This window comes from Paroedura picta, chromosome 8 (genome assembly GCF_049243985.1).
Source record: "Paroedura picta isolate Pp20150507F chromosome 8, Ppicta_v3.0, whole genome shotgun sequence".
NCBI classification, from domain to species: Eukaryota; Metazoa; Chordata; class Lepidosauria; order Squamata; family Gekkonidae; genus Paroedura; species Paroedura picta.
The window spans coordinates 36,206,344-36,226,506 of record NC_135376.1 but is presented as its reverse complement, the minus strand read 5'-3'; the positions used below and the strand labels follow the sequence as shown (position 1 = coordinate 36,226,506).

The 20,163-nt window shown below is 44.9% G+C and overlaps 2 protein-coding genes across 7 annotated transcripts in view; one reads left to right on the top strand and one right to left on the bottom strand.

The window, feature by feature from the left end:
- The window catches only part of HDLBP (high density lipoprotein binding protein), a 62,044-nt gene extending 43,052 nt beyond the window's left edge, over positions 1-18,992 (top strand). For all 5 annotated transcript variants that reach the window (XM_077349024.1, XM_077349026.1, XM_077349025.1 and 2 more), the window contains exons 14-28: positions 777-890; positions 1,996-2,082; positions 2,722-2,853; positions 4,220-4,438; positions 6,231-6,452; positions 6,564-6,782; positions 7,991-8,129; positions 10,210-10,364; positions 11,462-11,566; positions 12,132-12,266; positions 13,115-13,258; positions 13,425-13,610; positions 14,745-14,861; positions 15,249-15,377; positions 16,811-18,992. In XM_077349024.1, the coding sequence (XP_077205139.1) occupies positions 777-890; positions 1,996-2,082; positions 2,722-2,853; positions 4,220-4,438; positions 6,231-6,452; positions 6,564-6,782; positions 7,991-8,129; positions 10,210-10,364; positions 11,462-11,566; positions 12,132-12,266; positions 13,115-13,258; positions 13,425-13,610; positions 14,745-14,861; positions 15,249-15,377; positions 16,811-16,897 (2,190 nt within the window). In that variant the 3' untranslated portion in view covers positions 16,898-18,992. The remainder of the gene's footprint in view (positions 1-776; positions 891-1,995; positions 2,083-2,721; positions 2,854-4,219; positions 4,439-6,230; positions 6,453-6,563; positions 6,783-7,990; positions 8,130-10,209; positions 10,365-11,461; positions 11,567-12,131; positions 12,267-13,114; positions 13,259-13,424; positions 13,611-14,744; positions 14,862-15,248; positions 15,378-16,810) is intronic.
- The window catches only part of ANO7 (anoctamin 7), a 47,137-nt gene continuing 45,963 nt past the window's right edge, over positions 18,990-20,163 (bottom strand). For both annotated transcript variants that reach the window (XM_077349030.1, XM_077349031.1), the window contains exon 25: positions 18,990-20,059. In XM_077349030.1, coding sequence (XP_077205145.1) covers positions 20,006-20,059 — 54 coding nt within the window. In that variant the 3' untranslated portion in view covers positions 18,990-20,005. The remainder of the gene's footprint in view (positions 20,060-20,163) is intronic.

Here is a 20,163-nt window from a genome sequence, read left to right as displayed (position 1 = left end):
ATTTGCCTTTACTGAAGACTTTTATGTTCTGTTGGTGCTGTGACAGAATTTCCTGGTTCAGGCCTCCACAGAACCCCCCTTAGAGTGTCCCTTGAGTGCCTAACCTCTTATAATACAGACCTTATCCTCTCCTTGTCATTCTTTCTCCTATTTCATTCTCACTTTGCTCCAGTTGCAGCCATTCCCTAGTTCTGCTGATCAGTTCTGTTTTCTGTCATTGATGTCTGGTATCCACCCTGGCAAACCACCCTGTATTGAGTCTGCCAAGAAAACGCTAGAGGGCATCCCCACAAGGGTCAGACATGACTCGGTGCTTGCCCAGGGGATACCTTTATCCTTCTACCTTTTTGAGACTGTTCCTGAGATCATTCTGCCTAGACCTCCTTTGACCATGTGGGGCTTCCCCTTTATATCTGCTCCTGATGTATCCGTCTCTCTGCAGAGGTTGGGATGAAACCAAGGGAGGCTTACTGCCAGATATGCTGCAGTAGCAAGGAAATGCCCTCTTGTGGTTGCATTTTGAAGATGCGGTTTTAGATAAATCACCAGTCTTTATTAGGTATCTGTTTTAGACAGAGGTGTAACTGAGTACCCCCCTTGCCAGCGTTCTAAGTGCTAATCAATTCCATCATGTATGTAGGTGTATGACAAACTCAGAATCTTCCCTTGGAGCAAAGAGAGATTGTGTGGGCAGATTCTGTATTCCATATTACGGAAATGGTAACCTGCCATTGGCCGTCTATGTGACCATGTCTTGGATTGATCCCTTCTTGCAGGTTATCATCAACTTCCCAGATCCGTCACACAAGAGTGATATTGTTCAGCTTAGAGGACCCAAGAATGAAGTGGAAAAATGCTCCAAGTACTTGCAGAAGATGGTGGCAGATTTGGTACGAGATTGTTACTTTGGGTTTGGCCTTTACACTTTCACCACCCTTTAGTTACATTAGAACTGTGGGTATCCTTTTGTCTTTCATTATTTAAACAATTGATGCCCTTTAAGTCCTTAGGGTAACTTGCTGTCCCTTAACTGGTTGGTACTCTTTTCTCTGTTATATCCAGTCCTCCAAAATGTAACATGTGTAGAATCAGAGGATTTAAATCTATCACCCCCCTGACTCTAAAGCAAGGCCTGTTAGTCATCCTTCTTGATTTTCATTCGATGGGTCTTGTCAGTTGACGCCTGTTTGACCTTAGTCACGTACAGTGCAGTGCTAAGAACTCTTCCCTGGGAGTAAGCCCCATTGAATACAGCTGAGCAGGATTCTTAATAGCCCTGTAGATTATTGTGCTTGTTCTCTCTCCCCCCCCCCCACCTCACTTTTGTTTTTCCTGTTCTTCAGCTGCTATTCCTGGTATTTTTCATGTGCCTCTCTTCTAATCTGAATTGGCATAGATTGTTCTGAGTTTTTTTTTTCTTATTACGACTTCTATTGTAGAACTCACAAAGCAGACAGAGCAGATTATTTTTGGACAAGAACAACTCCAGCATTTCTTATTTCTAGCCAGAGGGACAGTTCCTCAAAGCAGGATGCAACAGCATGACGCAGGGAGTCAGTGCCAGTCTTCTGCCAGTCTTGTGCCCACTAGGGAATGTAATGAATATTTTCACTTCTCAGCCACCTACAGGAAACATGTTGTCTGGAAGTAGTCTGGGTTTGGTATTGCATGATTATGTGTGGAGCAGGATAGAGGAATTTGCAGCTAGATTTGAGTCTTAATAGCACTTTAGAGACCAGCAAGACTTTGGGCCGAGGGGGGTGTATCAGGGGGTGTATCAGCTTTTGAGAGTCAGTGGCTTCCTTAGTGAAGGGTGCTTTGACACTCAAAAGCTTATACCCCAAAATATCTTGCTGGTCGCTTAGGTACTAGTGCACTTAAAAACTGGCTTTCTGTTGCAGACCAGCCTGGCTAATCTCTGAAACTATCTAGATGCAATCGCACTTACTGGCACCTACAGTGTGTTTAGTCCTTTTTTATATCTTTTGATGTCAGGTTGAGAACAGCTATTCTATTTCTGTCCCCATCTTCAAGCAATTCCACAAGAACATCATTGGGAAAGGCGGCGCAAATATCAAAAAGGTAGGACTTTGATTCCATGAAGGTCCCTGCCACTTCTCTGCTGTAAGTGAAGGTCCATGCAATAAACCTAACATAAGAAGTTTTCTGGGAATTTTTAGCACAAAATTAATTTAGAAAGGCTACCCCATGCATTTGGTTTGTTGAGTTTTTGGCTTACCACTTCAGGAATATTAACCTCAAGAATTCTGCAATGATGTTCCGTAATCTTTTTGGCCTGTGGCAGTTAGTCTGTCTCCTGGGAGCATAATGTAAGCCTACTATCTAGTGGTCTTTTAGAGTCTATTGTTCTCCTCCAAATAATTGCTTCTGTGACTTCCTTTAGATTGTCAGCAATGACTCATGGGATATGGAACCTTTGAAGATCTAAGAGAGGCAAGGAGAGGGGGGACATATTGCCATGGAAGGGTGTGGGGAGGGAATTCTTTACACCACACAGCATGTTATCCTAGTTTGCAGTAATCAGTACTCCTGGCAAGTCGTCTTTCCAGACATTGTGTCACCAGCCAGGAACATGGTAAGCTGTGTCTTGAATGTCAGGCTGCATTTCTCTGCCACTGGTGAGACCTGCCTCCTGTTTGTCCTGGAAGCCAGTCTCTGTTAGGCTCTTTTAACTTCCTCCCATCCTCCATCTGTCTGTAGATCCGTGAGGAATGCAACACTAAGATTGATCTCCCAGCGGAAAACAGCAATTCAGAGACCATTGTCATCACAGGGAAAAGAGCCAACTGTGAAGCTGCTCGCAACCGGATCCTGTCCATCCAAAAAGAGCTGGTAAGATGAATGATCCTCCTGAGTAGGTTTTAAGGTGTTCTAGGTAGAGCCCTATCACCTATCGAGCCTCTTGTGGCGCAGAGTGGTAAGGCAGCAGACATGCAGTCTGAAAGCTCTGCTTGCTGGGGGGTAAATGGTAATGACTGGGGAAGGCACTGGCAAACCACCCTGTATTGAGTCTGCCATGAAAACGCTGGAGGGCGTCACCCCAAGGGTCAGACATGAGTCGGTGCTTGCACAGGGGATACCTTAGGTAGAGCCCAGTATAACTTGATGTTCCCAGTTCAATGAAAAAAGAACTGAATGTAGGCTTTCTCAGTTTCCCTTAAAGGAGCTATGGTTCTCTTTGGCAGTGCTCATTGGTTTTGCTTATCTCCCCGCTCATTGTTTTGCTTCTCACCTTGCTTCTCCCCAAAGTTTCTAAGTGAATTGCCAGCTAGAGGCCCATAATATAAAAACAAGAATACACAGAAAGAATCCCACCCCCTACCCCAGTCAAATTAAAATCTCAATGTCCTTCAGCATCATCTCTTTTGAACATGACTGATTAAAAGCTAACCCAAACAAATGACCATGCACCACATTGATTGATAACATTATTTAGGATTGTGCTCTAATGTTCAGAGGACTTCAGGGCCCTGCCAGAAGTGACACATTTCTGCAGGGCCTGCAAGATGGAGCTCTTCTGCCACGCTTACAGTTGAGGCAACTCTATAAACTCTTCTGCCACGCTTACAGTTCAGACAACTCTATAAACTGAACATCAATGGGCATGCCCTGCATGCTATCCCTGCTCATTCTCATTAACTATGAGTTAATTAACTCTCTTGAATAATCCATCTGATAAGTGATATGTCAGAGAGCATGATCCATAGTACTTAAGATGTTCTACTGGGTTATTTTCCTTCAATGGACCATCTCCCTTTCTTCCACTCAGCTGTTGGACAGGCAGTTTGAGAAAAGAGGACCCAATTGGGGTTTTCAAGATGCAATAAAGAGGGATATGTCCAAATATATATAGATGGGCAGCATTTTGGAATCTCTTATCTCCGTTAAGCCCATTAACAGACCAATTCTGAGAAATCACTACTGTGCCTTTTATTGTGGATGGTTTTTCCTTCTAGAATTCTTTTGGAAACAAATAAGTGCACTTCCATGGGAATCCTGCAGCCTGAGTTCCCTTGGTGGCTGTCGCTTGCTAATGCATTCAGGTGCTTCTTGGCACGTGTCCCAGCTTTACATTTAATAAGAGTTAATGGGGATCTTCTTATTAGTTGAAGCCCAGTATCTGCAGAGTCATATTCTCTTCTTATCCTATGGTTCAATCAAGAAGAAGAAGAAAGAGATTTTTAATCCTTTTTCTTAGGCTAACATTGCCGAGATGGAGGTCTCTATTCCTTCCAAGCTTCACAATTCACTCATTGGTGCCAAAGGTCGTTTCATCCGCTCCATTATGGAGGAGTGTGGCGGGGTTCACATCCATTTCCCCACAGAAGGCTCAGGAAGTGATACTGTTACCATCAGGGGTCCGGCCCAGGATGTCGAGAAGGCCAAGAAACAACTACTGCAGCTGGCAGAGGAGAAGGTGAGAATGATGAATGAGGGAAAGACGTTGACACTGGGTAGCCAGTCCCCTCAGCAGTAATCCTTGAATACTTTTGGTTGTGTGGCTGAAGCACAGTTTTTGCATTGGAGAGTAGAGGCACGATGGCTGACACCCAAGTACTGCATTTCTTATGCTATTTTTGAGTAGCAGTAATGTTAACAGAGCCAGCAACGTTGTATGATGGTTCAATTCCTGGGGAACCTGGGTTGGAGTCTCCACTCTGCCATGGAAGCTCACTAGGTTACCCTGGTCCAGTCACACTCTGTCAGCTCAGAGTACCTTGCAGGGTTGTTGTGTGGATAAAATAATAGGGAGTTTATTTTTGGTGGACTGCTTTGGGTCCCCACTGGGAAGATAAGAAGGGCATGAATATCTAAATTACATTAAAAGTTTTGATTGATTTCCTAATGAGGAAGAAGTTGATGGCATGTTTTGATCATAGAGGTCATAGATCGGGGTGGACCAACTGTGGCTCTCCAGATTACCGTGGACTACAATTCCCGTGAACCCCTGCAGGCTCCTTGTAGTCCATGGTCATCTGGAAAGCCACAGTTTGGCCCCGCTGTCATAGAGTATCACACCATCCAGGAGGTCAGGACAGTCACCATGGGGAGGGGGGCTGCCCAAGTTACACTAGGGCACTGAACTTGATTGCTGCCATCTTTTAATTATGTTACTCATTTTGGATTTCAGTAAGGCTGGAATTAATGCAGGTGTTGACTTGTCTGTAATCCAGGAAGGGTTCTGTTGTCCTGATGTGACCTTTGGCAATTCACTGGGCCTTGAATTGGACTCTGGTTTCTTGTCTGATCCGATGAAGACCAGAATATTGTTGTGACGAGTGCCTATTCATGTGAAAGTCTTAGGCCTTAACCACTTATTATCCCTCCCTTTATCACTGAAATTCTGTGACAGTCCAGATGTAACTCTAATGGCTGTTGAGCAGCTGTGCATCTGTTAAATGGATGCAGAAGACATTGGCCTGCTCAAGGCCCTGGGAGCGTTAAAAAATCCTGGCGGGTGGGTGAAATAAGTATTAACAAATAATTTCCTCACAGACCTCCAGCTTAGCTTGTATTATAGAACATTAGAGCTTCAGCCGGTATAGTTAGAAATTACCAGAAGCAGCGGTGTTTTTAACAAAAATCCTTAATTATTAGCACATTTAGAAGAAAAATATAATTGCCTCAAATGTTTGGAGAACTTGCTATAGAGCCTTTTCTGCAGCTAGCAGAAGTGGATATTTTGTGAAACAAATGTGCCGTATTTGCCGGCGTATAAGACGACCCCCCAACATTTCCACTCAAAATATAGAATTTGCCACATTACATTACAGTACTTTGGGCCACTATGGGCAGCTACGTCTATCCCAACCGAAGTGCACCCGGCGTATAGGACGACCCCCCCACTTGCAGGCATGTTTTTCAGGGGGGGAAAGTAGTCTTATACGCCAGCAAATACTGTAATTGACATGGTTTATATGGTCATTTATTTCTGACATTTCGAAGTAGCACTTTGTTCAAAATATGCAGACTCCCGTATGTGTTTTGGCCTTACCTATTGCTACATCTCTGGGCATGAAGATCCTAAAATGAAGCTGTGGGGTATATTTTGAACTTCCAGTTCCTAAAGGCTTTTTTGTCTTCCATGATTAGCATTAGCAAACAAGCACTAACAAAAGGGTAAAGTGTGTGCTTGCCTTTTTTCATAAATACAATAGCATTTAGAGAAATTCCAAAGTATTGGCTTTCCGGTTATTCTTTCCACATAGCAAACCAAAAGTTATACTGTCGACCTGCGTGCCAAGCCCGAGTATCACAAGTTCCTGATCGGCAAAGGGGGTGGAAACATTCGCAAGGTGCGTGACAACACAGGAGCCCGCATCATCTTCCCCACTTCGGAGGACAAAGACCAGGAGCTGATTACTATTATGGGAACGGAGGAGGCTGTCAAGGAGGCTCAGAAGGAGCTGGAGGTGCTCATCAAGAACTTGGTGAGGAAGGCATTAAAAAAAATCAGTTCGTTGTAAATGGCCTTTTGCCCTTGACTTGGATATGGGTGTCTTGGAAAAGGCCACTCACTGCTGTGCCTCGTGTATTTGCAGGACAACGTAGTGGAAGATTCCATGACTGTGGATCCTAAGCATCACCGGCACTTTGTCATACGGAAAGGGCAGGTTCTGCGGACCATCGCAGAGGAGTATGGCGGTGTGATGGTGAGCTTTCCTCGCCCTGGCACACAGAGTGATAAGGTCACACTTAAAGGAGCAAAGGACTGTGTGGAAGCAGCAAAGAAACGCATCCAGGAGATCATCGATGACTTGGTGAGTGTCTCCCTTTTCTGTGGACCTTTGGCCTGTGTTTCCTAGTCCAGAATGCTGATGCCCACACTTGATCGTATGCAGTATTACAAGCATCTAGGTAATCGGCCCACTGGGAGCGAATTTACTTGGTTCTGAATGCTGTAATTAAAATGGTGCTTGCTAGAATTGTCTGCCCACCAAATGCAAGATCCTGTACTGTTGGATTAACTTTGGATAACTTCGGCACACCTTTGTGGAAATATCTGTCTTCTATTTCTGCATAGATTTAACATGATGTGGATTGAAAGGATTAGCCTACCATTTATTCAGATCCTTTATTGTTCAGTGAACTGAAAGGAGAAGGGAAGTAATGCTTACTTTAATTTCTCTACATAGTCTTATGGTGGAACTCCTTGGATTTTTAGTGTCTTTTCTCATCGAAGAAATTAAGCCTCTAACTTCTCTTGTGGGGTTTGATGCTTACTGTTGGTTTGGAGACAGTGGCTTTGAAAAACATGTATCTTTAGGTTTGCTGTCAAAATGACCATTTTAGTATTTCAGGTAAATTTTAGTGTTATTTTTAAAACATTAATAGAAGTAGGAGAGTTGCACTGTGGCTAAAACACTTGAAGCTACTGTAAACGTAGCTGACCTTTCTAGCTCAGTATTGTTTCTTCTGAGTGGCAGTACTTCTCTGGCATCGAGGGTGGAGAGAGGTCTTTCCCAGTGCCTTCCACCTGACTTTCTTCAAATGGACAAGACAGGGATGGAAGCTGGGATTTTTCTTCTGCAGCATGTGCTCCTAACCACTGAGCGGGGTCTCCCCCCCCCCCACTATAGAGGCAATGAATGCTTGTTAGGATATAAATAACTAGTCCCAACAGATTCACCTGGCCCATTTCAGAGATTTATTTTATTTTATAACCCACCTTTTCCCCCCAATGGAGACACAAAGCTGACATTGTTCCCCTCTCTTCCATTTTATCCTCACGACACTCCTGTGATTGAGAATGGGTGACTGGCTCAAGGTTGCCCAGCAAGCTTTCATGGCACAGTGAGGATCCAAATCTATGTTTCCTTGATCCCGATCTGTGTCTCCCTGCTGCACCACATTGGAAGCGTTAGGGGGAACCCCTGCATGTTGCAAAATATCTCCAAAATTGTATCTTTGGTGGCAATTTTTAGGACTTACGGAATCACATTTGTAAATTCTCCCCTCACACTTGTAGGAAGCCCAAGTGACAATAGAATGCACCATTCTTCAGAAGTATCACCGCTCTATTATGGGCCCCAAAGGTACCAGGATCCAACAGATCACCCGTGAATATGGTGTTCAGATCAAATTCCCAGACCGGGAAGAGAACACAGGTATGAAGCCCTGACCGTTTGCTAGTAAAAACAAGTGCCTCGTGTATGTCAAGCTTCCATTTTCAGGCTGCCTATCACTTTGCTCCATCCACTTTAAATGTTTGCTGTACTTGAGCAGCAGCCTTCCTAGGAAAAGAAACCGTTCTGCTGAAAAAAGAACCTCTTGCATCAGAGGAAGGTGACTTGAGCTATAGGATGGCTTCAGGCTTGGCTGAGAGAAGTGGTTGAATACAAGTTTCCATTTCTTGAAATTTCTAGCAACATGATCTTAAGAAATGATTCATCTACATATAGCCATAGATGCTCGCAAGGGGTTGACTAATGTGATCTTGAACTACTACAAATTTGCCTTAAGCATAGCTCAGAGTTGGTTAATCAGCAGTAAGCAGAAATGAAGATAAGGTGCTGCATAAGCTTTGTTTAACTGTGCAAAGTCTTTTGAGAGTGCCATGGAAAAATAGGTACGGTCAGCAACAGCTCCTTCTAGGGTTGCCACTTACAGAGGTTTGGCAGGTGACTTCCCGCAATGCTTCCTGTCTCCTGCTCTTGCTCAGTAGTGGGGGCAACATAGTGACAACTGACCCTTGGAGGTCACTTGCTGTTCTAAACAGGAAGTGATGTCACGAAACTAAACATTTCAAAATCCTCTATCGTGAAACCAGGGACTTGCAATTCCTAGAATGTCATGATATTACTTGCTGTTCCAAAACAGGTATGCTGTCTCAAGTCCCACCTTCAGTGCTTCTAGGGTTTGCCAGTCATAGGCAGTATGTCCTACCTGTGGAGGTCAGGAAAGCCCTCCCATACTTACATCATTTTGCAGAGTGTGCAATGCATAAATGTTCAGGAGTGCACTTTCATAAGGGGATTAACAGTGCAGTATAATGGAAGCAGGATGCTTTTATAAAAGTTTAGGACGGGAGTGTGTTGTGATGCTTGTATGTATCACCTTGCTGTTTGCCTGCCTCTTGTAACCCACTTTCTGCATTATGGTATATCATGCTTTGCCCCTCCCCCAGGGGGCAATGGGACATCAGAACCGGTTTCCATAGGCAGCCAGACACAATGGCATTCCTTAATTGCTTCTATTGGATGTTGCAGGTTTCCTTAGTACAGTTCCCTTCACCTACCATTTCTGCTCCTTCAAACCTCATGGGGCTGAGTTGTTCCTCTGCCTTGGAACAGATCTCTCAGGCCTGTCCTGGTTCAGCCTTAATTTGCTCAGGCTCCAGATCCTCCTCCCCCTTTCTTTGCATCCACCTGCATTTCTCACCTCATCTGACATCTCCCTTTTTTACTCCTGGGCTCTGTTCATACTGGTTAAAACCCAACACTGTCCCTTCCTTCTCTGAGCCTTAACCTGCCCCACTAGGTTTATAACCCAGTGGTCCTGTCCCCCATGGCCTCGGCTAATGCCCTGGGCTGACGAACCAATCCCTGCTGCTGCACACAGGCGCTGCCTGGTGGGAAGGAGACTGTCCTGCAGTTAGTTCACCCTCACTCCTGCTGAGCCCCACCAGGCTGCTACTGCCTTCTCGTGACGTGCCCCACCCTATCTTAGAGCAGATGTTGCCTTTCGTCCAATGAGGGGGGTTCCTTTGGCTTCCCCTGCTGCATCTGTGCCACACGTGCCTTAGAGAGTGTTTTATTTGCGTTATTTTCTAGTTCTGTAATCCGAGATCTGTCACATTGTTTTGTAATCATCCTGGAGTCTCAGCGAGAAAGACAGGCTGTAAATGTCATGAACCTTATTGCCTTCTTACTTCATCAAGCAATTGTTATCCCACTATGCAGCAAAAACTGACTAATGGATAACTTTTTATAGATTCCCAGTATTGTGTTTGCTAAAAATTGTTGCTTGCAGTGGGATGTCCTTTGATTAGAAATCCATCCAGTGCATTTCTCATGAGAGAATGATTGATGGCAGTGAAATGAGAAGCATTTAAAATGCTGCCTTTCCAGGCTCTGTACTGGGATTTCAAAATGTGAACACTCAGTATCTTGTTCCTGTGAAGATGGGATGTTTATGTTTTAGTGGGGCTTTTGAAGCTAATTGCTGTTCTTGTCCCTGTGATCACAGCCCCTGCCTCAGAGTCTGCAGTGCAGGAGAATGGTAAGGAAAGCAATGAAGGGAAGGAGCCCAAAGAAACCGATCCTGGCTCACCGAAGAAATGTGATACCATCATCATCTCTGGCCGCCGAGAGAAATGTGAAGCCGCAAAAGAGGCCCTGCAGGTGAATGCGTTTGATACTGGGCATGGATAGAACTTCGGGAGGGGGGTGGGGGAGGGGATCTGCTGTGAGGTAGGTTGATTTTGCTTACCAGATAGAATCATAGAATCATAGAGTCGGAAGGGGCCATACAGGCCATCTAGTCCAACCCTCTGCTCAACGCAGGATTAGCCCAGATGCTATAGAATGATCCAGGTATGTATGGTCATAAGATGATATTAATTGTGGCTTCCCCTTCTTAAAAGTATTAAGTAATTCAGAAAAGTCTTCTGCCACCTCTTCAGCAAAACTGTTCAAGGCAGCTTACGAACATGATAAAACATATAAGACACTGTGAAGAATAAGACACTGGAAAAATCCAGCCAGAGCAGAAAAACATCATAAACACCGAGCTAGGGTTACCAACCAGTAGGCCTGCCAACTAGTGGGAAGCTTGGGGGGGGGTGGCAGGCAGGAACATGGAGGAGCAGCCCTGTGTGATGGTGCGATGTCACCACTGGCATAAACTCAGAAGTGAAGTCATGCTGACACTGTCAGAATTTAACGTTACCCCCACCCTTCTCTTGCCAGTCATTGGAATGCTGACAGGTAAGACCTACTGAGTCATTTTGCAGCTTAAAATGAGTCTCTTTTCTAAACATAGAAACAGACTATAAAAAACCATGTTAAGATTAATTAAATTAATCTCATAATTAAAACCATAGGTGTAAATATTTGGACTCAGTGCCTACAGGAGAGGTGCCAGATAAGCCTTTTGGGGAAAGGCATTCCGCAGCTGAGGTGCCACCCCTGAAAAAGCCCTGTTGCTGGTTGCCACCTGTCTCACTTATGCACAGGGAGCTGGGATTGTAAGGGTGATGTTAACAGGGGGCTAGACAGTGTGGGAAAAGTACCCAAGCCCAAGTACCCAAGCCATTGTCAGAGGTAGAATACCAGGCTGGGTGATAAGATGGTCTCTTGAGATGATAAACTGTGTGTGATGCAGAATCTGTTTTTATCATCCTAGATATTGATTTGCAAGGCAGTTGATGTGTTCTAAATTAGATGAAAGCAACACTTACCTATGCTTGGTGTTTCTTCCCTACATGCTTATTTTTCAGGCTCTGGTTCCAGTTACCATTGAAGTAGAAGTGCCCTTTGACCTTCATCGTTTTATCATTGGTCAGAAGGGTGTTGGGATCCGGAAAATGATGGATGAATTTGAAGTGAGTTGCTTTTCAGCCAGCTCCTTTTTTTTTGAGCTTTGTGGAATCGGTTAATTGATCTTAGGTATTCCAGGTGATGCTTTCAGGGACAATAAAACCCCCACAGTATAAGCTTTTGCTGAAGTATGAATTACTTGGGATCCAGAATAAGAATATCACTCTTTGCCTGTTTTTTCAGTATTTTTCAACAGAAAAGAGTTCATGTACAAGTTTACAGCCGTGTACTTTAGAGATTGTGGAGCTATGCAGTTGCATGTTTCACGTAGTCCTGTTCTACTGCACAATGATGTGTAAATTGATATTTTTAAATCCCTAGATTATGGTGGCCAAAATGTAGTTCTCCAGATGTTCATGGACTATAATTACCATAAGCCACTGCTTATGCTGGCAGGGGCTCATGGTAATGGTAGTCCATGGACATCTGGAGAGCCACAGTTTGGCCACTTGTGCCCTAGAGAGATTCTCCTCCTCAAAGTAATGATGGCAAGGTTGTTGGTAGCTGGAAAGATTCTTCTATAGCAAGTGCCTGGTTTTTCGGTCATGATAGCATCTCTGTTGTTTTTAGGTAAACATCCAAGTTCCTGCTCCAGAGCTTCAGTCTGATATCATCTCTATAAGTGGGCTTGCTTCCAACCTCGACCGTGCCAAGGCCAGACTTCTAGAGAGAGTGAAGGAACTTCAAGCAGAGCAAGAAGATCGGGTATGCTTGTACTAGCAGTTAATCCCCTAGCTTCACATGGCAGTGAAGTGAAATTTAAGAGGTTTATTACTTACTTATGCTGCTTGCAGGAAACTGGAAGCCGGAAGCGTGATGCCTTGTGACACCTAAAAGGCTTACTAAGTTTTATTTCAGAGTAAGCTTTCACAGGCCAGACCCCATCTAACTTACAAAAGTTTATAAAATTTGAGTTTTTAAGGTGCCACAAAAGAGAACAGCTTTCAGGGAACTGTGACTAGCCCTGGGCGACCCAGATGGCTGCATGTGGAGGAGTGGGGAATCAAACCAGGTTCTCCAGAGTAGAGCCTGCCACTCATGTCCACTGCACCAGTCTGGATTTCCGTGCTGCCACCATGCTAGGAGTTATTTTTAAAAAAATAGGGTTGGGGAAGGTTATTTGGTCTGTACATAGCTTTATTCTGAGGCTGGCCTACTCTCACCAGATCTTGGACGCTAAGCAGGGCTGCCTCTCGCAAGTAGTTGGATGGGAGACTATCGAGGAATTCTAGGGTCGTGACATGGAGGCGGGCAGTGGCAAGCCACCACTGAATGACTCTTGTTTGGAAGACCCCATAAGTCAGATGTGACTTGGCAGTCCTTTCATTCACATTGCAGTGGTTGGAACTTGCAGGGAACAGAATTAAACATTAGCTTCTAGTTGGAGGCCTGACAGTTGAGCCCTATTGTGTAGGCGAAATTTAATCTTGCCTGTGGTAGGAAGTACTTCCACTGTTGTCCTAGTTCTCTTCTCTTGGGTAATTAAATTTGATACCCTTCATCATACAGAAATTATGTTGATGTTGGAATGTTTCCCTGTTTGGTTGTTTTAGGCCTTGAGGAACTTTAAGTTGACAGTCACTGTGGACCCAAGATACCACCCTAAAATCATTGGCCGGAAAGGTGCTGTGATCACCCAAATTCGCACAGAGCATGATGTGACCATACAATTTCCAGACAAGGATGATGAATCCCAGGTGAGGAATATACGGCAGGAAAGTCTGGAGGGAGGACATTCTGTGTGCTCTGTTTCCATCTCTGGCTCTCCAGCAGCATTGTCAGCCAGCTGGCCGTCGCTTGCCAGAGAGGCCCTTGCTGTGGTCCTGAGGGGGCTCATGTTAACAATCATAACTTTCCTCTAAGGCCCAGGACCAGATCACCATCACTGGCTATGAGAGGAATGCAGAGGCTGCCCGAGATGCCATCATGAAGATAGTGGGTGAACTGGAGCAGATGGTCTCTGAAGACATCACTCTGGACCATCGTGTTCATGCCCGAATTATTGGTGCACGTGGTAAAGCCATCCGCAAGATCATGGATGAATTCAAGGTAAGGGTAGTGCAACTGGTATCTGGGATCTAGAATAGCTAGGAATGTCCATGTTCTTGGTAGCAGCCTGTGTGTACATACTCTAGTAGCAAATGACAGCATGCAGCAAATCACAGGTACACAGAATATCAAGACCTTTCTCCCTTACTTTGAGGAGTACCTGCAAAGTGGATTTGAATCCCTTTAGAGCAGAAAAAATTCTAGTACAGCAAAATTAAATACAATATCTGTATCTTCATCATCCTCTAAAGAACAAGGCTTCCAGGTAAACAATATTGTTGGCAGAGTTTAAAGGGACGGAGCACCAGCTACTTAAAGAATAAATAACTTAATTGAGAATTGAAACAACTTTGTAAAGAGAGAGAAGAGAGAGGGTCCTAGCAGTCTGTCCTTCATATGAAGGCAATCAGAGAAGAAGTGTATTCAAACGAAGAAGTGTATTCAAAGCAACAGGCCTCCAACTGAGGCAATCAGGACATTGGAGAAGATTATTTGAAAAATGCCAGGAAATTCCTGATCTAAATATGCTAATTCCACATCTCTGCCAATGCCCCCTTTAGGATATCCTCTTGAATCATGCACACTACAGATCTTGCATAGTCTTTGTTTATTTTTTAACCTGCAAAAAATTGAATGTTGCTTACCTCTTTGAATGAAAACACAACAACCTAAACCAGCACTCTCTACTAGTATTAATCTGCATTAATCTGCAGTTTCTTCTGTTTCCCTCAATTTTATGTGCTCAATAGTGTTTTGAGGGGTGGAGAACTTAGCTGGATAAAGAGAAAGGCCCCAGCCTTGTCTCCTAGGAAGTGATGTCATCATATTAGCGATGTCTAGGTGATCTCTGGTATTTAGGCAAAAACTCTGTAGTAAAACCAGCTTCTACCATGGAGTTTTTGCCCAAGTACCAGAGCATTCCCTAGAGGATGTCCCTTCCTTTGTGATGCTGGCAAAGAGGATTCAGCCTTTTTTCTCTCCAGGTAACTGCCCCCACTTGCCAGCTGATCAGCAGCTGGGGGCAGGGCAGGGCTCGGCCAGGGGGCTCTGCCTGTCCTGGGAGGTCTGGCAACCCCAGTGCTCAAAGGCCTCTCCTTTTCACCAGCACATCTTAAATCTCCTTTGGCTTTCCAGGTGGATATCCGTTTCCCCCAGAGTGGAGCTGCTGATCCCAACTGTGTGACTGTGACTGGACTTCCTGACAATGTAGAGGAAGCGATTGATCACATCCTGAACTTGGAAGAGGAATATGTAAGTACTAAGCTTGGGATAAAAGTTGTATTAAACTTTGACCAATTTCTGGGGACAAACCTAATGCCTCATTGGATGTGCTTCTTGAGCCTTCTCAGCAAAATATCACTCATGAACATGTTAATCTGCCTTAGATCAAACCAGACCAATGTCTGTTCTGAATGGCAATAGATCTCCAGGGTTTCTCTGTGAGATGCCTTCACACTAATCGGTCCTTCTGACTGGAGATGAGCAGAGGACCTTCTGTATGCCAAGTAGATGCTCTGTTACTGGCCCATCACCCTTTAGGTGAGGGTGTCCTCAAGAGTATGCAACAACCCAAAGGTGACTGTAGTGAAATAAGCATATCTAACCAGGCTAGTCTTGTGTGTGTTTGTGATGTTGCAGCTGGCTGATGTTGTAGACAATGAGGCAATGCAAGTCTACATGAAACCCCCTGCCCATGAAGAAGCAAGGGCTACATCAAAGGGATTTGTGGTGAGAGACGCTCCTTGGACAGCAGGCAACACTGAGAAGGTCAGTGCAGTCTCCTCTCTAGCTACCTCGTGCAGCAGCCAAGGTTCATACTGTTTTATGGATGTGCTAAGAAGCTCAGTCCTTCATTTATGAAAGCATCCTCTCTGAGCAGGTACTGTTACTGTCCTGCTAAGGCAGGATGATGTGAGGAGCAGAGAAAACACGTGTAGTATGGGCCAGGGGTTCATGAAACCCTGGGGTTTCTTGGCAGTCCTAAAAGGGGTGGGAGTTCATTTTTATATACATTAAAAATTTGTTAAATCTTTATCAGGTGATATGGCCATGTAAAAAAAAAAACATGGTCAATGATGGGCCTGGGGTGGGTGGGAAGGGGAGGGGCCCCTGGAGGGTATGTACACAGTTATGCCTCCCAAGCATATTTTGCATGATTGTGCCACTTCTGGAGCTTGTTGTTGCCTTGAAGAATGTTTCAGGTGTTCCTCAACAGTAAACAAGTAGAGAAAGGCTGGTATAGGCTATGCTTCCATAGTTGCAGTGTATCTTTTAGAACAGTTCTATTGGGGATTCTGTCTTGTTGACTCTTCAGGAGCCAAACATATGTTGGTAAACATATCTTGCTTTTTCCAGAGAGATGTGCTCTGCCTTTGTATGTTTGCTCTCCTTTCCTTTTCCAGTTAGGAATACCAAGCATTGTTTAACTGTTATGGAGGATGGTGAGTTTCCTTCATGGTGTAGAATCCTGCACACCCCCATCCACTTGTTTTTGGTTAGATACTACTTAAAACCTCTGCATACCCCTTTGACTTAGGGCTAGCGTCACCAACATGCAAGGCAAACAGACTTGCTGACTAGTTCAGATTCTGCCTACGTTTCCTCCCCAGTCTCCAACATGCTGAGATTTATCACTATGTACTGTGCGTCCAAGGCATGAGTAGGCAGAAGAGGAGGGAGGATAGTAGAAGGAGGGAGAACCTTCCTCTCTCTTGCCCTGTGCTGCCACTGGATGACTGCACATGGGGGGAAGGCGTGATCTAAACACTCATGATGAGCATATAGGTGCTTAGAGCTGGGCTCGTAATCACTAAAGCTGATTTCTGAGGATCTAGGGGGAGCTCACCCATCACTAACACTGCTGGAGCATTCTGGATTCTGATCCTGTTTCTGCTCTCAAAAGCATTTACTTTTCACAATTCATACAATTTTCTACTGGTAACTCTACTTTTTGGGTAACGTTTCTGTTTAAAGTTCTGTGGTGGCAGGGCTGCTTTATTAGTGCCAAGCAGTAATTATAATCCTTAGGTTTCTGCACAGGGAGTTTAGTTAGCACTGTAATGGGCCACCTGCTTCTCCAACAGTTTGTCATGGCTGTTGCTGATCATTTCATCTCTTATACAGGTCAGTGCTATGCCAGGTACTCAGTGTCTGCCACTCATACTAGTTCTAACTTTTTCCTTTCTTTTTTGTGCCTGCAGGCCCCTGACATGACCAGTTCTGAAGATTTCCCTAGTTTTGGAGCTCAGGTGGCCCCCAAGACTCTCCCTTGGGGTCCCAAGCGGTAATGACTTGGAAATAACTTGTCCAGCCACCTGCCTCAAGATGCCCTTTCTGAATTCTGACTTAGTGGCTGGATCTAGTACAGATTGCCCATTTGGGGGGGGGGGTCTCTTAATGAAACTAGAGTGCTACCCCTTTTGAAATTTTCTGTTGTTTCCATGCTTAAGCCTAATTATGTTACAGTTTGATTTTTTTTTTCTTTCCTTGTCTCGGGGGAAAATACTTTCCATGTTAATTCCAACTGAAGTGCATACATTTTTTTTTTTGTGGAATTTCAGCCTCTCGCTTTCATGTTGGCCATAGTCTAACAACCCAATCTCCCAGGTACATCTTACAAAGCACTCTAGTATCCATTAGGAGATCTCCTTACTGTGGCGAGGAATCCACTTCCTGTCTCACAACCTCAGGAAACACATTTCCTTGATTTTCTACAAAGCCAAAATATTTGCTCTTTCCCCTCCTCGTCCTGTTTCTCCAAGGCCTTACCTTTGTAGAGTGCAATCAACTGTCCCTTTCCACTGCCAAAAACCTTCCCAAACCAACACCCCATATAACACTGCTATTGAACAAGAGTGGAAATTGCCCGGCCTGGATGGATGAAGGAAGCACATCCTGGAGTAGGAGGAACCCCAGGAAGCAACACACAAGGGCCAGGCCTTTGCTTTGCTTCTCTGCCATGACAAGTGTACCAAAACTCTCCCTTCATGGTATGAGTATTGATTTTGCGGCTCATTACCAGTATTTCCCCATTGCTTTTCCGTTCCAGCAGTACTATGGCTTAATGGAGCCAGAAAACTGACAGTATTATTGGGTCTAGCAGAATTGGTTCAGCCAAAAGTGCCATGGTAGCATGCTACAGGAGCTGGGGGGTGACAAGGGTGCATGGGCCCCCTTTACAGGCTTGACATAGTGATGGCATTTAAGTACCCAGGGGGTTGGGGGTGTGTCCTTTTTGCTTTTAACTATTGCCTTCTTTCTACCTCAAGCCAGTATGACAGTGGCCTGCTTCTTCAGACAGCCCCTTTTGCTTCCTTTCACCATGACTGTTGTTCCTCCGCAAGCCGAGGAATGTGTGTGTGGGGCTTCCATTGGGCTACAAAGCTTTCCCTTCTACAAAGACCGTCTTAACTGCTGCCACTGAATTTGACCCATAGTCTTGTGACAAAGGTTAGGCTTGGGATGTAGGCAGGGAAGGAACAGCACTCTTAACTTGAAGGGAAGCTGAATGCGGTTTAGTCTTAAACATGAAGCCTCTCTTGCAGAGGAGGACAGAGTACCTACGTTCAGCAAGAAAGCTGCCAGTAGTTTGACAGGAAGTGTTTATCTCTGACAACCGTAGTTCCTGTATCCTAAGCTGTTGCTGTACATGGATACATGGCTGCTTGTATTTGAAGCGGCTCTTCCAGCTGTTACAGGGTATATCTCTCTTTTCTGCAGAAGGTGCTGGTGGCAGTGCCGGCTCCTCTACCAGCTCTGCTTAACCACATCCCGCCTTCCTTTGCCAGGAGCTTCTCTGAGCCATGAGCTAGGACCCTAGCCCCAGGGTCGCTTATTCCTGTACCACGTACTGGCTAAAAGTCTGCAAAGTTCTTGTCTTCCCAGACCACTTCCCCACTAAGAAGGTAAAAGCCTCTTGCTTTAAGCAAGCCCAAGTGAAAGGGGAGAGATTACTTCTCTATAGTTATTCGACTCTGGAGAAGAGCAGGACAAGCCCCTCTCACCATCTGAGCAGGAGACTGAAACAGGGTAGTAGTGCTTGATGTCTTGCCAGTGGTACCTGGTGTCTGAATGTCCCACATCACTCGCACACACGTTAGCCTTGAACCGCTATTGAGCATGGCCCCCGCCCCCTGCCGTCTGTTCAAATTGTTGTGCCCAGTACTTCCCTCGCCCCCCCTGTAGTCTGCAACAGATGCTCTGTGGAGTTGTCCTCCATGCCCTCTTAATGTCTTCCATATTATGTTTCCATGGCAATGATCCCTTGGCCTTAACTTTGGAATTTGGAGATTATATGCAAAACATGTATAAAGGCTCATGAGTATGGACGACACTGGAATTTTATAAATTCTAAAAAAATAAATAAAATAAAATCTGAAACAACTTTGACTATTTGCTTTTATTTTCTGTATTTTAACTTTAAAAACAAATCATTCCCGGTCATGGTCCCTACCTGACTTTCCAGTGGAGTTTTGCACAGCTGTTAGTTCGAACAAAGTTCTTCTAGACTTGCTTTCCCCCCTCTTCGGATGGAACGCATGACAGCTTCAGTCCAGTTATCAGGAATACCATTCAAGCATGATTAAGATAAAAGTCTCTGGGCTTTTAACGAGGTACTTAAATATGTAGCGAAATAGAAGGTAATTATTACAGTCCTATGTTGCTTCAGTAGGAGAGAAGGGTGGATCAGGCTTTTGGGGTAGAGGAACACAAGCTCTTAATTCCATCAGGGGCAGTCAGGCACTCGGATTAAGCTGGCTGTCGGATGCAAGGAAGACACTGGTGCACTTGCCGATTAAGGTGGTAATCAGCTCTGCTGCAGCCTAATTCCTTGGCTCAGCTCCAGCCCAGGCTGCAAATGAAGGAAGCGGCTCTTCTTCTTGCATTAAGCTACATGGCCTGGAGTGCAGTTTGCAGAATCCTCTTTCACCTATGAGAAGTCTCTTTATTGATCAGGTCACCTAACCCCAGTGTTATACTTTAGTTCTCCTTCACTAATAAAGAAGAGTGGAGAAATAGCCCTTGTCGGTCATCTCGCCTAAGAGTTCAACCCTTTACCTGCAGAACTGTTCAGGCTCCTGTGAGGAGAGCAAGTGAGCTCATCCCTGATGCACCAACAACAGCAAAGCCAAAACCTGAGCTGCTGGGATTAATCGATCATCAGTTCATGTCTTGCAATGCTACTGCTGTAATACTTTCCTCAACTGCAGCGATGAGGGCAGGCAAAATTCCTGAGGCCTCAAGAGGTTTCAATTATCCAAAAAATGCTACATTTGCACGGGCCATCACAACAGCCTCTGTTTTTCTTCCGGTGAAACCTCCTCCTTCAGTTCATTGGAGTCTTGGTCCAGAACCAAATGGATTTCAGCACTCTTTCAGGGACTCGAACTTCCTCCCTATGGGCCTGGCTGCTGTGTCATGGAGGTTGGTTCAATTGCCTCAACGAGAGCCTGTCCAAAGAAGAAGAGCTGGTTTTTTGTATCCTGATTACAAAAGAACTCTCAAAGCGGCTTACAGTCACCTACCCCTCCTCTCCCCAGACACCCTGTCAAGG